We start from the raw sequence: 13993 nt of genomic DNA, 5'->3' as shown, positions 1-13993 counted from the left end.
TTAGTTTGCTTGTGGCTATGTAGGGATTCTAGACTAATCCCTTGTTTAACTCCGCCCCCAGGTTCTGCCACTCTTCTTATAGATAAGGTAGGCATGCTCGTGCTTATATAGGTAAATATGCACTTGTTGGTTTAATATGTGTAGGTAGTCCTTAACTTACACCATTCATTTAGTGACTGTTCAAAGTTACACTTACGACCACTGCAGCATCCCCAGGGTCACATGATCAAAATTCAGATGCTTGGCAACTGTCATGTACTTAGGACGGTTGCAATGTCCCGGGATCATGTGATCCTCTTTTATAACCTTGAGACAAGCACAGTCAATGGGTCAGCCGGATTTACTTAACAACTGTGTTACTAATTGAGCAACTGCAGCGATTTATTGAACAACCGTAGCAAGAAAAGTCGTAAAATGGTTCAACCCTCTTCACAACGATCTTGCTTCGCAATGGAAAATTTTGGACTCAATTGTCGTAAGTCGAGGACTGCCTTTATGCCACCTGGTGTTTTTTTTTTTAATTTATTTCTATCTCACCTTTAGAAGGGCAAGTGAGAAAGAAAAAGCAAAGACACTGAAATGGGTAATTGCGTGACCCAACACAATGGCTCTTGAAACAGCCTGCGTCACTAACTCCCTTGAGAGCCCAGTCTTCCATTTCATAAGTGAAAAGTTATTTGAGGGGCAGCAGCAGCTATAAAATACTGGCCGAGACCTTCCCCAGAGTGTAGGTTGGATGCCTTTCCCTCGCGAGGGAGACAATCCTCCTACATCCCAAAATGAGGGCCTTGCTCTTCATCACCTGCCTTTGCTTTACCGATAGAGCCCTGGCCAGCATCTTTGGTAAGTAAAGAGGTAAATCTCTTTGTTCTCAGGTATCTGCTTTTAGAATAAAACTAATAGAAGCCTAGAATTGGAAAGGACCATAGTTATCATCTGGGCCAGCATCTTGGTAAGTGTGTTTTGTGATTTAAGACCCAAAGAGCCAATTAATATAAGAATACCACAATACCCCACTTGAGAGATGTCTATGGAGATTTTCAGCCATCCGGATCATGGTTATGCCAAAGGTGTTTTTTTTCAGGAGGCAACTGGACTTTCTTTTTTTTTTCTTTGAAAACGTTTCGCTTCTCGTCTAAGAAGGTTCTTCAGCTCTGATTAGATGGTGGGGAATGGAAGGATTTATACTCCTTTCAGACAGCTGGTCATTTGCATTCTTTTAGAGAGTCGTTGAGGCCTCCTGGAGTTTTTCTCTGTCCTCAGGGTCACCTGAGTGGTGCAAAGTACTGCCCTGTGTCCCCACAACACAGCCCTCTACCATTTCAGACAAATGGCTGCCCAATCTCTTCTTAAAAGCTTCCAGTGTTGGAGCATTCACAGCTTCTGGAGGCAGATTGTTCCACTGATCAATTGTTCTAACTGTCAGGAAGTTTCTCCTTAGTTCTAGGTTGCTTCCCTCCTTGGTTAGTTTCCATCCGTTGCTCCTTGTTCTTCCTTCAGGTGCTTTGGAGAATAGCTTGACTCCCTCTTCTTTGTGGCAACCCCTGAGATACTGGAACACTGCTATCATGTCACCCCAAGTCCTTCTCTTCATTAAACTAGACCACGGGTAGGCAACCTCGGCTCTTTTATGACTCATGGACTTCAACTCCCAGAATTCCTGAGTCAGCACAGCTGACTCAGGAATTCTGGGAATTGAAGTCCATGAGTCATAAAAGAGCCGAGGTTGCCTACCCCAATTCTAGCAACCATTCTTCATATCTTTTAGCCTCCAGTCCCCTGATCATCTTTGTAGCTCTTCTCTGTCTTTCCCAAGTCCTTGGGATAAAAAAGGAAAAAGAACAAAGGGAGGTTAGGATATGAAGAAGGAATTTGCTGCAATAACTTTGCCTTCTTCCGAATGTAGAGTATGAGGCTGAAAGCCAGCCTCTTCGTCCATGTGAACTTCAGAGAGAGAAGGCCTTTCATGATGGAGAAGACTACATCCCTCAGTGCTCAGAAGATGGACAGTTTAGGTAACGTTGGCTTTCCAATTTCCAATTTCCTGGAAGAATGGTTAATTGGTAGGGGAGAAAGATGGGGATTTTTGATTCAGCAAATCGGGAGTGTCATAGTTTGCCTGCCACCATGGCCTCCTTAGAGAACCTGGATATTAACCAGGAGTAGCTTATGTGATGTTGATCCATTAAACCAGGGGTCTCCAATCTTGGCCACTTTAAAACTTGTGGACTTCAACTCCCAGAATTCCTCAGCCAGGCAAGCTGGTTGGGGAATTCTGGGAGTTGAAGTCCACAGGTCTTAAAGTTGTCACGTTTGGAGACTCCTGATCAAGATGATACACCAGTGTTTCTTAACCTTAGCAACTTCAAGATGATTGGACTTCAACTCCCAGAATTTCCCAGCCACATTTTTACTACCGCTGGATAAACCAGGAATCAAACTGAAGACATTTCAGTTTCACAAAATACATTTTAAAAAATAATAATAAAAGAACAGAAAGACTTTGGGAAAGTTGCGCAATGTCTTAGCGATAAGTACTGAAAATAGTATTAGCCACAAAAATGTCAGGAGATGACTCAAAGGCAAATGCTGGTTGGATAAACATTGTGAAATGTGTACTCTATCACAATCTTTCGTTTTTGGGTCTTGGGTTCTGCCTGCGAAATCTGAAACATTTTGAGAAAATCTCATGAGATTTTGAAATTGTCATATGGCAGTGGTTCTCAACCTTTTTAATGCCGCGACCCCCAACCAGTCGTAAGTCGAGGACTAAACGGGTCGTAAGTCAAGGACTAAACGGGTCGTAAGTCGAGGACTACCCAACCGGTCGTAAGTCGAGGACTTTCCCTGCCTGGGAGCGCCGCGCATGCGTGGTTCTGCCCCCTGCGCCGGCCGAGGCGTAGCTGGCAAGCGGCAGAGATGGAGCAGGCCGACCACCAGCTGGCCCAGCCCAAGGGAGGTAAGGCACCCGCCGGAAAAGGGGAAAAAAATGACGGACAGCCTTGCTTGGCGACCCCCATGAAATGGTCGATCGACCCCAAATGGGTCGCGACCCATAGGTTGAGAACCGCTGTCATATGGGATTTTGTAGAATTTGAGCTATGTTGCCCATTCTAGGTCTGTCTGTCTATCTCCCTATTCCTTACCAGTGAATCCAATGCCACTTAACAATTCCAGGAGTTATGGTTTAATGCAGTGTTTCTCAATCTTAGCAACTTTTAAGATGTGTGGACTTCAATTCCCAGAATTCCCCAGCCAGACATGGCTGTCAGCACGTGTTTCCCCATGCTGGCTGGGGACTTCTGGGAGTTGAAGTCCACACATCTCAAAGCTGCTGAAGTTGAAAAATGCTGGTCTAATTTTTATGGAAGGTATCAGCTCAAAAAGATACTGACCCACTTCCTTACTTATCTTGGCCCATAGGAAAGTAGGATCAAAGCAATACCAAATGACCTAATGTTTGGAAAATAAGTGATGCTTCTTACGGATGTTTGTAAACCTTGCGCATGTATAAAAAGCGTAATAATGCTGGAAATCACTATTTTGTACACCAGGAAAAAACAGTGCGATAGAAAGGGTCTTTCCTGCTGGTGTGTAGATGAAAAGGGCATTGAAGTCACAGGCACTAAGCGGTCTGGATCATCTCTGACTTGTAAGTTCCTCCTTGTTGTGAATTTCGGTTTCAAAACACAAAGAATTTTAGTAGGGCGTCTGGTCTGCATTTGTGTTTGTGTATGTGTGTGTGTGTGAGAGAGAGAGAGAGAGAGAGACTCACCTCTCTGATATATTCATTTCCTGCATTCAAGATATATTTTTGGACGTATGGTGGGATGTTAAAAAGAATAATAGTTGATGTATGCACAAACAGGTTGAGTGGTTAAAACAAACATATTTCTGTCTGGATCTCTTGGTATTGTGGAATTTAAACTTCCTTAATTCTGATAACGGAAACTGAACTCAACACAAGCACAAAATCCAGAAGTAGCATCCAAATGAAAAACATACTCAAACATATTCTCCTTTTCGAATAGAATGATCAATTTAACCATTTGGAGATGATCAATATCAGGTGAATTTGGCCCTGATACAGCAAAGCTGAAAATTGGACTCATGTTTCTTCCTGCTGTAGGTTTGTCCTTCTGCCAGCTTCAAAAGCAGCAAATTCTGGTCAGCCGCTACATCAATAGCAGTGAAACTGCCTACATCCCACGGTGTCTGGATTCAGGTGACTTTGACCCGGTGCAGTGTGACTTAGCTCTGGTACAATGCTGGTGTGTCGACGGTGAAGGGATGGAGATTTATGGGACCAGGCAGAAAGGAAAACCAAGGCAATGTAAGTCGTTAGTCAAAACATAATTAGGCATTTAAACGAGATGTAGTCACCAAAGGTGTTTTTTTCAGGAGGCAACTGGAATTTCTTTGTTTTTCTTTGAAGACGTTTCGCTTCTCATTCAAGAAGCTTCTTCAGCTCTGATTGGATGGTGGGGAATGGAAAGATTTGTACTCCTTGCAGACAGCTGGTCCTTTGCATTTTTTAAGAGAGCCGTTGAGGCCACTTGGGGGTTTATCTATCTATCTATTTCTTTCTTTCTTTCTTTCTTTCTTTCTTTCTTTCTTTCTTTCTTTCTTTCTTTCTTTCTTTCTTTCTTTCTTTCTTTCTTTCCTTTTCTTTTCTTTTCTTTTCTTTTCTTTCTCTCTCCCTTCCTCCCTCCCTCCTTTCTTTCTTTCTTTCTCTTTCTTTCTTTCTTTCTTTCTCTTTCTTTCTTTCTTTCTTTCCCTCCCTCCCTCCCTCCCTCCCTCCCTTCCTCCCTTCCTTCCTTCCTTCCTTCCTTTCCATCATTATCTTTTTAACTTGTCAGTCATCCTTTCTCTTCTCAAAGTTAGAGAATCAGAGAGTGAGAAATAGATGGAAAAAGTTGACCTGCTTGGTAAAAAGATGAGAATGAGCCATGAATATAGGATGGGGGAAAAGCTCTTCTGAAAGTTTTTTGAACAAATTTGACAACTGGTATTCTTGAACCAAGAAGCCAGAATAAATGCAATGTTTTTGCTTGTCAGGTCCTGGCCGGTGTGAGATTCGAGACCGTCGCATTCTGCATGGCGTTGGGGAAAAAAGCCCTCCACAGTGCTCAACTGATGGAGAATTCCTGCCTGTCCAATGCAAGTTTGTCAACACAACCGATAGGATGGTCTTTGATCTTATCCATCATTTTAACAGGTAGGAAGAACTTTTTGCAATGCTTAGTGCCTACACCTGCCATTTAGGAAGACAAGAAGACATTCTAGCCCTAGTAAAAGCACCGTGAGTGGAGGTAATCTGGGCTATCAGTGGTGACCATTGATATGTTTGGATGGAGAGCTGAACCTAGTTCCAGGTCAAGTGAAATACCCTGATTCAAAGCTGATATTTAATAATGATATTATAATAATAATATCATATTTAATAATGATAATGATCTAAGGCCCATGTTATTACCACTTCCAGTTCCCAATCCCTCAAAAATAAGTTGAAGACAATCTGCGAATAAAACAAAGAGCATACTGTTACAGGTTACTTTCTGAAGCCTGAAAAGCTGTTTCTTGAAAACTTCACTCTCTGGTGTCTGTAGAGTGATAATCGTCTATATATAAATAGAAATGTAAATGTTCGTTTGTTCAAAATCTTAAATCTCCGAAAGTTCTTCACCGATTGCTTTGAAATTTTGACACAACGTTGCATTCGAATAGGCACGTGTTTTTATATACCTACTATTATATAGATGTCACACCTGTGACAGGTAAAAACATGCTTTTTTTGAAAAACAGCACCATCTGTTGGACGTAAAAGCAACACACGCTAGCATTGTGAAATTAAACATATTACAAATGTGCGCTTTCTCTTTTCTTTCTTTTCCATTTAACCAGACTGAGCCACAGCAACGCGTGGCCGGGTACAGCTAGTATGAGAATATAAATAATAATATGCTAATCATATATCAAAAGAGTAGCCACAATGTCCCTTGCTACATCATGGAAAAATCTCATATACTGAATTTTCTAACAGCTGGATTTCTCTTTCAGGTTTCCCAAAGCATTCTTAATGTTTAGTTCCTTCAGAAGTTTATTTCCTGAAATCAACGGATACTGTTACTGTGCAGACAGTCTTGGGAGAGAACTAGAAGATACAGGTGAGTCTACCTGCAGGAGTCTCCTAAAAGTGAAAACTTAACAGTTGTTTGAAGAAAAATCAGGTCCAGTTCCAAGCTGGGAATCAATAAAATGGAGGCTGCTGGAAATAAAATGGAGGCTAGCTGTTTGGAAAGAAGGTTTAATGATGAGCAGAACCAGCAACATAATGCAGTTCTGGGACCGTCATAAATATGAGTCAGTTGCCAAGAGACCAAATTTTGATCCAGCAGCTGTGAAGATGCAGCAACCGTTGTAAGGGTGAAAAAACAGTCATAAATCACTTTTTTTCAGTGCTGTTGTAACTTTGAACGGTCACTGAATGAAGTGTTGTAAGTCTTAATGCAATGGTCTTGTTCATATATAGTCTGTTAAGACAATGGGTCAATTCTCCAAATATAACCACAAGCTACCTCATCTCACTGTAATTTACTCTACTCGAGGATTTCCTGTATATCAAAGGTATGATTGTAGATTTAGGTTTAGAGATTGTGGCTGTGTGATGGTTCTGTGCAGCTGCTTTAAAGAGGTAGATACAGATGTTTTCTGCCTGCCCTTCCAGGAACAGAGTCTCCATTTTTGCAAGTAAACTGAAAGGACTGCATAGCCGCATCTGATATGGTGATGATGTTATCCACTCAGTCGTGTCCGACTCTTGGCGATTCTTTTTTTTTTTAAAGATTTTATTTTCTCTTACATACATATATTAATTTTTCAACCAATGTGCTGTCTGAGTTTAAAATATTTGATGATGTAACCTGAGATATGTACTAAAGATTTTGTTACTGAACTATTGATTAACCCAATCACCACGTTGCCTTCCAAATACTCAAATGTAAAACTGGAAAACCAATAAAATATTATATATATAATATTTTATCAAATCACCTGGGTCCAATGACATGATCACGATACCGGATGCAGACTGCAGACTCCAATGTTATATAAGACTCCTCCCATATTGCTGTATCATGGCCCTGATGATGCCGGACGTTCCCGGCGAAAGCTTGGCCCAATAAATTTTAACTCTTTTGTACTTTTTACTCTTGGTGTTCAACCTTTTAATCATGAATATCCCCAAGAGTCGAATTTTTAATACTATAAACTGTCATATATATATATATATATATATATATATATATATATATATATATATTTGTTTTCTGAGGTTTTCGCGGGTGTTTGTATGTAGGTCTTTAGTTATTCGGGTTTTCTCCCGCGTAGAATTAAAAGTACCTTGGCGACGTTTCGACGTTTCGACGAAGTCACATTCGTCATCTTCAGGCTGGTGTCTTCAGCTTCGTGCTTCTAAGAGTGGTGTCTTCAGCTTCGTGCTTCTAAGAGAGCTGCGATCACACACCACTCTTAGAAGCACGAAGCTGAAGACACCAGCCTGAAGATGACGAATGTGACTTCGTCGAAATGTCGCCAAGGTACTTTTAATTCTACGCGTATATATATATATATATATAAAGATGCTGTACTAAAATGTTCTTTTCTTTCCCAGGTCTGGAAATGTTGCTTGAAAATGTGTATGACACCGTTTTTGCATCGCTGGAACCGGTTCCCACCTTTGCTGAAAGTAGCATGTATAGGATCCTACAGAGACGTTTCCTGGGGGTACAACTAGCAACTACTGGCAGATTCAGATGTACGTAGAATACTGTTCTGTGGGTTTAGATAAAGCAGATCCAGAGAAGGCAGGTCAACATCTACAGTTAATCCTCTACTTACAACCATTAGCTTAGTCACCATTCAAAGTTTCAACGGCACTGAAAAAACCGAAATTCTTTATTGGCCAAATGTGGTTGGGCACACAAGGAATTTGTCTCCGGTGCATAAACCCTCTGTGTACGTACAAGCAATAGTGTTAAATCATGATCATAATCAATATAAAAAAACATTCACCATAAATCATTAGATGCAACGGTGATAGTCATAGGACACTAGCTAAGCAAACAACATAAATCATACTAGGATACTAAATAAAGCAATATAAATTGTAAGATACAAGGAAACAAAGAAGATAAGGATAGGTAATAAGAAAGATGAAGAGAATAATAGCAATAAAGCTTTAGTAAGTATTTTGACAGTGTTGTAAGGATTAGTTGTTTAGCAGATTGACGCCATGGGGGGGGGAAACTGTCCTTGTATCTAGTTGTCTGGCCGTGCTTATGACTGTTTTATGACTTATGACTGATTTTTACACTTACAACCATTGCAACATCCCCACGGTCACCTGATAAATTTGGACGCTTGGCAACTGGCTCATACTTATGACTGTTGCAGTGTCCCGGGATCATGTGATCCCCTTTTGCAACCCTCTGACAAGTAAAGTCAATAGGGAAGCCACCTTCATTTTACAACCGTGTCACTAACTTAACAACTGCAGTAATTCACTTAACAACTGTGGCAATAAAGGTTGTAAAATGAGGCAAAACTCAGTTAGCAAATGTCTTGCTTAGCAATGGAAATTTTGGGCTCAATTGTGGTCATAAGTCAAGGACTACCTGTATTGTTCTTTGTGAGATGAGATGGTTTTTCTCCTCCCAACTTCTATTCCATCCATAGTAGTTGATCAGAGGATTGTTCTTATTTTTATTGATTTATTGGTACATCTATATCTATATCTATATCTATATCTATATCTATATCTATATCTATATCTATATCTATATCATCCATCCATCCATCCATCCATCCATCCATCCATCTATCTATCTATCTATCTATCTATCTATCTATCTACAGTAAAAATGCAGAATGCAGAGCAGAGCCAAATCAATACCCATGCAATTAAAATCCTTCAGTAGTCCACTTGTTTGAGTCTTCTATTTCCTGAATTTTTTCATTAGACTGTTTTTTCAGGATATTTGCCAGACACTGGAACAAATGCACATGTGAATGAAAACCTGTGCTGATATACTCTGTAATTCTTTTCTTTTGAAGGCCCCTCTAAGTGTGAAATAGAATATTTCACTGCCACTCGTTTTGAGGAGGATTATAAACCATTGTGTGAAGAGATTGGTGCCTACAAGCCAACACAATGTCAACTGAATGGAGAATGTTGGTGTGTCGACAGCAGAGGACAGGAAATCCCTGGAACAAGAAGGAGAGGACAGCAACCGATCTGTGGTAGGTCAAGCTAGAAACACGGTCATTAAGGATTTTCATTCCTAGCTTTATGTTATGTCAAAACTAGAAAAAATTCCTCCAAATATCAGTTGCAATGGAATAGCAGTGAATTTGTGAATTTCCCAGAAATATCTAAATAATCCCAGTGATAAACAAATGCTGTATCTTGGCATGATCCAGCAGAGATATTCTTAAAATATAAGGAAATAAACTCCCCCCCCCTTTTTTCCATTATGTTGATGAGACTATTGAAACAAAAATCCAAGAAAGGAAAGCTGTTCTGGATACCATACAGATTTAATTTATGGAATTTTGAACCATCTTTTGGGCATGACATCCAATTTAGATGGTTTTTAAAGGAAGCAAAATAAATTCAAGGAGGATAGGTCACCAATAGCTGTTAATTTTAATGCTCATTGCCTCCTTGATCACAAGTAATATACTTTAAATATCAGGTATGGACAGCGTCAATTGAAAGAAGTTTCATTGTAGGAGAAGAGCAGATAGAGCTGGGGGTGGAGTTAAATGAGTCATCAGCCTTGCGTCATTACGGTCCCACAAATAGTCTAAGTCCAACCCCCCAATTCCATTAGCCCTTATCTAGTGCCAATTTAGCACTGGACTTTAGCTGACTAGATTCTCGTCTACAGGCTTGAGAAATAAATCTTCTTAACTGCAACTTAACATATGGTCCTGATTTTTTTGCACCTGACATTCTTGCTAGTGAACTTTTTGGATGCATCTTCTTGGTCACTATGTGATATCAAATGCTGGTCTAGATGAACCTTGACCTGAACCAGTCTCAGGCCTCTTCTTGTGTTCTTCATAATAATTAATTACCTCTTATCTTTTCCTTTGTTTAGGCAAGGAGCCCAACTGTGTCTCTGAGAGACTAGTATCTCTATCCAGGCTTTTCTACGGCCCCGTTGGTCATTTCAGCCATAACAATTTGTTTTCTGCTACTCCAGAGCCACAGAAATTAGTTGGCTCCTTGAGATTTTGTCCTTTTTCATTCAGAGACTTTTTTGTGGGTTCCACAGTGCTGTCTTCCACCTCAGGAAAAACCAGCGCTGTTCAGCTCCTCACATTTGAAACCCTCCTTGGTGAAGCCGTTGGTGGGATGTTTCCTTCACGAGAACTTGCTCAGATTGCCCTGCGGTTCACCAGCAATCCCAAGCGATTCCAAGAAAACCTTTTTGGTGGAATGTTCTTGAAGAATCTGGTCCAGTTTAACTTTACAGGAGCTCTTGGTCCAAACAGCAAATTTAATCTGGACAAATATTTCCAGCAGGTTGGGATGAGAAGCGGATTCGGTGAACTGGCTGGTCAACTTTTGCAGGGAAGCTCCCAGGAGAAGTTTAATCTGAGCCAATCTCTTGTTGACAGCTTTGGCCGTAAGGTCAGTTTAGAGGACAATCAGAATGCCATCCAATTCCTTGCTTCTCTTCTTGAAGCCCCGGAGTTTTTCAGCTTTCTGAAGCATGTGATTTCTGTCCCAGAAAGTGTCACCAGAGATTTAGGCAATGTGGTAAGGATTTTGTTGAAAGCAAGAGACTGCACAGAAGAGGACAAGGATGCCCTCGTCCCTGACTGTACTGCAGATGGGAACTACAAGGAGATCCAGTGTAATAGAGGGGAGTGTTGGTGTGTAGATTTAAGGGGGAAAGAAATCCCCGGATCCAGAGTGCGAGGGACAAACCCACGGTGTCCTACAGTGTGTGAAAAGCAAAGGGCCAGTTTGCAACTCTTAATAAGAGACCAGCCTGCAGGATCTGAGATGTTTGTTCCTTCATGCACCAAAGAAGGAAAATTCCTGCCAGTCCAGTGTCATGGAAAAAACTGCTTCTGTGTCAATTCAGACGGCATACCTGTTCCAGCAATAAGTACCAATTCTGGAGACCCCATACAATGTAAGTTCCACATGTTCACATGATTATTTTGGGGTGGGTTTTTTTTGTGTGAGATGCTCCTGGTGTTGAGTGATGTGGAAGATGTGAATATGTAGAGCTTAGAATGTAAAACTAGTCATGGAAAACCTTCATAGAAGTCTACTAGGTCTAGACAACATCTATGCTCTCTCTATGAGAAACTCACTCAAATCCCCAAATTTGGTTTCTTTAAAAGTGGAAACATTGGTGTTGATTTTTTTGTAGCACCTACCTATAAGATGGCAACTGAATGAGACTAACAGCATATGAACTCTTGGTTAGGAAAATAGATTTCTTACTTGCATGAGCTCCATGTTGCCTACTCATCTTCAAATAACTCTCACTTTTCTGTTTTTAGTGTCCCCAACATACAGCAATAGCACTTAGACTTGTATACTACCCCATAACACTTTACAGCTCTCTCTGGGTAGTTTACAGACTCAGCCTATGGCCCCCAACAATCTGGGTCCTCATTTTACCGACTTCGGAAGGATGAAAGGCTGAGCCATCCTTGAGCCTGTCAAGATCGAACTCCAAGCTGCGGGCAGAGTCAGCCTGCAATACTGTGCTTTAACCACTGTGCCACCAGGGCTCTTTTATATTAAGTTAATATAATAAATTACTTATATTCAGTAAATAAGTTCTTTAGTGAATTTGGCTTCCCCACTGACTTTGCTTACCAGAAGATCACAAAAGGTGATGCCGTACCCCGGGACACCACAACTGTCATAAATATCAACCATTTTCATGTGGATTTGAGAAAAAGGAAATGCTTCTACAATTATGCCTTGTATAATTGTACAATGCCTTATGCTTGCATCTATCTCATAATCACTTCTATGAGTTGTTCTGTGCTCTGGCTGGTGTCAGCTTTGATGGTGCCCAGCCACCTGGTTTCCTTTTTCCGCCAACTCTTCCAAGCTGAATTGCTTCCACCAGAGAACTGCCCCTGCATGACATGGCCAAAATAAAGAAGACACAGTTTTGTGTTTTTGCCTTCCAGCGACATATCTGGTGTGATGCCCTCCAGTACTCGCTTGGCAGTCATGTTTGCTGTCCGAAGACATAATTTGTACCCATGCATTTAATATAAGCACTGTCATGTCACATTTATTTTCTTTCAAGTTTAGATCTTCTATCCAGTTGACCAGGTCTATCTTTTAAGCCTGTTAAGATTTAAAATGGAATCTGAAATTTAGCTCAGCCATTAATTAAATTAATTAAAACAAATTAAACCCAGACATTTCAGTTATTCTTGTGCTAGAGTGAAAATCTTAAACACCGATTCTACCGGGTTTCCCCGAAAATAAGACCCATCCTGAAAATAAGACCTAGCCCAGGGGTAGGCAACCTTGGCTCTTTTATGACTCGTGGACTTCAACTCCCAGAATTCCTGAGCCAGCCATGCTGAGGGGAAAGGGAGAGGTTTCCAAGCTGAGCCATGCTAGCTCAGGAATTCTGGGAGTTGAAGTCCACGAGTCATAAAAGAGCCAAGGTTGCCTACCCCTGCCCTAGCCTGATTTTTTAGAGGTTTAATATAAGCCCTATCCCAAATATAAGCCCAGGGGGCATGGCCAGCACAAGCGGCAGCAAGTGCATGGGGGCTGACTGCAGACTGCCGGCCACTTGGCACAGAGCAGGTAAGTCCATGCACAGTGGCAGAGGTAGGGGGAAAGTGTTTGGGCGCCTCTGGGGTGCTTGGAAACTGAGCGATTCGCTGCTGCAAGGCAAGGCAAGTATCGGGAAAAAAGGTATCTCCCGAAAATAAGACCTACTGCCTTTTTTTGGGAGGGAAAAACAATAAAATATAAGACTGGGTCTTATTTTCGGGGAAATACGGTAGTGACTTTGTATTTATCAAGTTGGTTCTTTCTTAGGTCCAAGTGACTGTCATCTTGCAGCTGGTCAAGCTTTTCTGAGATCTGCTCAGCAGTTTCTATTGAATCCCACTGCTCTGACTCAACTGTCCAACGTTTACGTGCCTCAGTGCAGTCTTGATGGACAGTGGAGGCCAATCCAGTGCAATGGTCCACCTGAACAAGCTTTTGAGTGGTATCAAAGGTGGAATACCCAGAACAACAATAACAATGTGCTCGCTATCCCTGACTTGGCAAACATACTCCTCGACTACAAGGCAAGATCCCAGCAAAGCTTTGAAGATTTTATCAAAATTCTCTACACAGCTGGCCACCAGAATGTTTTCCCAGAATTCTTCAGATACTCATCTTTCGAAGCTGTTCCTCAAGATCTGCTGAAGGGCAATACATTACAGATATCTGAGAACGCTTTACTGGACCCGTTCACTTTTTGGCAGCTTCTTCAAGGTCGCCTTAACCATTATCCAGGGTCTTACAGTGATTCTAGTATCCCCTTGGGCCATTTTGATCTTCGCAACTGTTGGTGTGTGGATGACAAGGGACGCTTGCAAGGAAGGCAAGCCAGTGTAAACCAAGTTCCAACTTGTAAGTAACTTGTGCCAATCACCGCATCTTCCTGTGCTAAAACATTACAACATAGAATAGGGTTGGGAGGGACCTTGGAGGTCTTCTAGACCAGGGGTAGGCAACTTGGTTCTTTTATGACTGGTGGACTTCAACTCCCAGAATTCCTGAGCCAGCCATGCTGAGGGGAAAGGGAAAGGTTTCCAAGCTGAGCCATGCTGGCTCAGGAATTCTGGGAGTTGAAGTCCACGAGTCATAAAAGAGCCAAGGTTGCCTACCCCTGGTCTAGTCCAATGCTCCAGCCAAGTAAGAGGCCTTATATTA

The 13993-nt window shown here is 41.5% G+C and overlaps 1 protein-coding gene across 1 annotated transcript in view; it reads left to right on the top strand.

Moving 5' to 3' along the window:
* Positions 1-13993, top strand: part of LOC107298378 (thyroglobulin-like) — a gene marked incomplete at both ends in the record, with an annotated part of 51198 nt that continues 37205 nt past the window's right edge. Inside the window, 11 exons of the mRNA XM_029286510.1 lie at positions 1-11; positions 824-843; positions 1907-2015; positions 3555-3652; positions 4130-4333; positions 5059-5218; positions 6061-6167; positions 7673-7816; positions 9115-9300; positions 10164-11210; positions 13106-13690. Coding sequence (XP_029142343.1) covers positions 1-11; positions 824-843; positions 1907-2015; positions 3555-3652; positions 4130-4333; positions 5059-5218; positions 6061-6167; positions 7673-7816; positions 9115-9300; positions 10164-11210; positions 13106-13690 — 2671 coding nt within the window. The remainder of the gene's footprint in view (positions 12-823; positions 844-1906; positions 2016-3554; positions 3653-4129; positions 4334-5058; positions 5219-6060; positions 6168-7672; positions 7817-9114; positions 9301-10163; positions 11211-13105; positions 13691-13993) is intronic.

This window comes from Protobothrops mucrosquamatus, unplaced genomic scaffold (assembly GCF_001527695.2).
Source record: "Protobothrops mucrosquamatus isolate PMUCROS unplaced genomic scaffold, P.Mucros_1.0 scaffold3930, whole genome shotgun sequence".
NCBI lineage: Eukaryota > Metazoa > Chordata > Lepidosauria > Squamata > Viperidae > Protobothrops > Protobothrops mucrosquamatus.
This window is presented reverse-complemented; position numbering and strand designations above follow the sequence as displayed.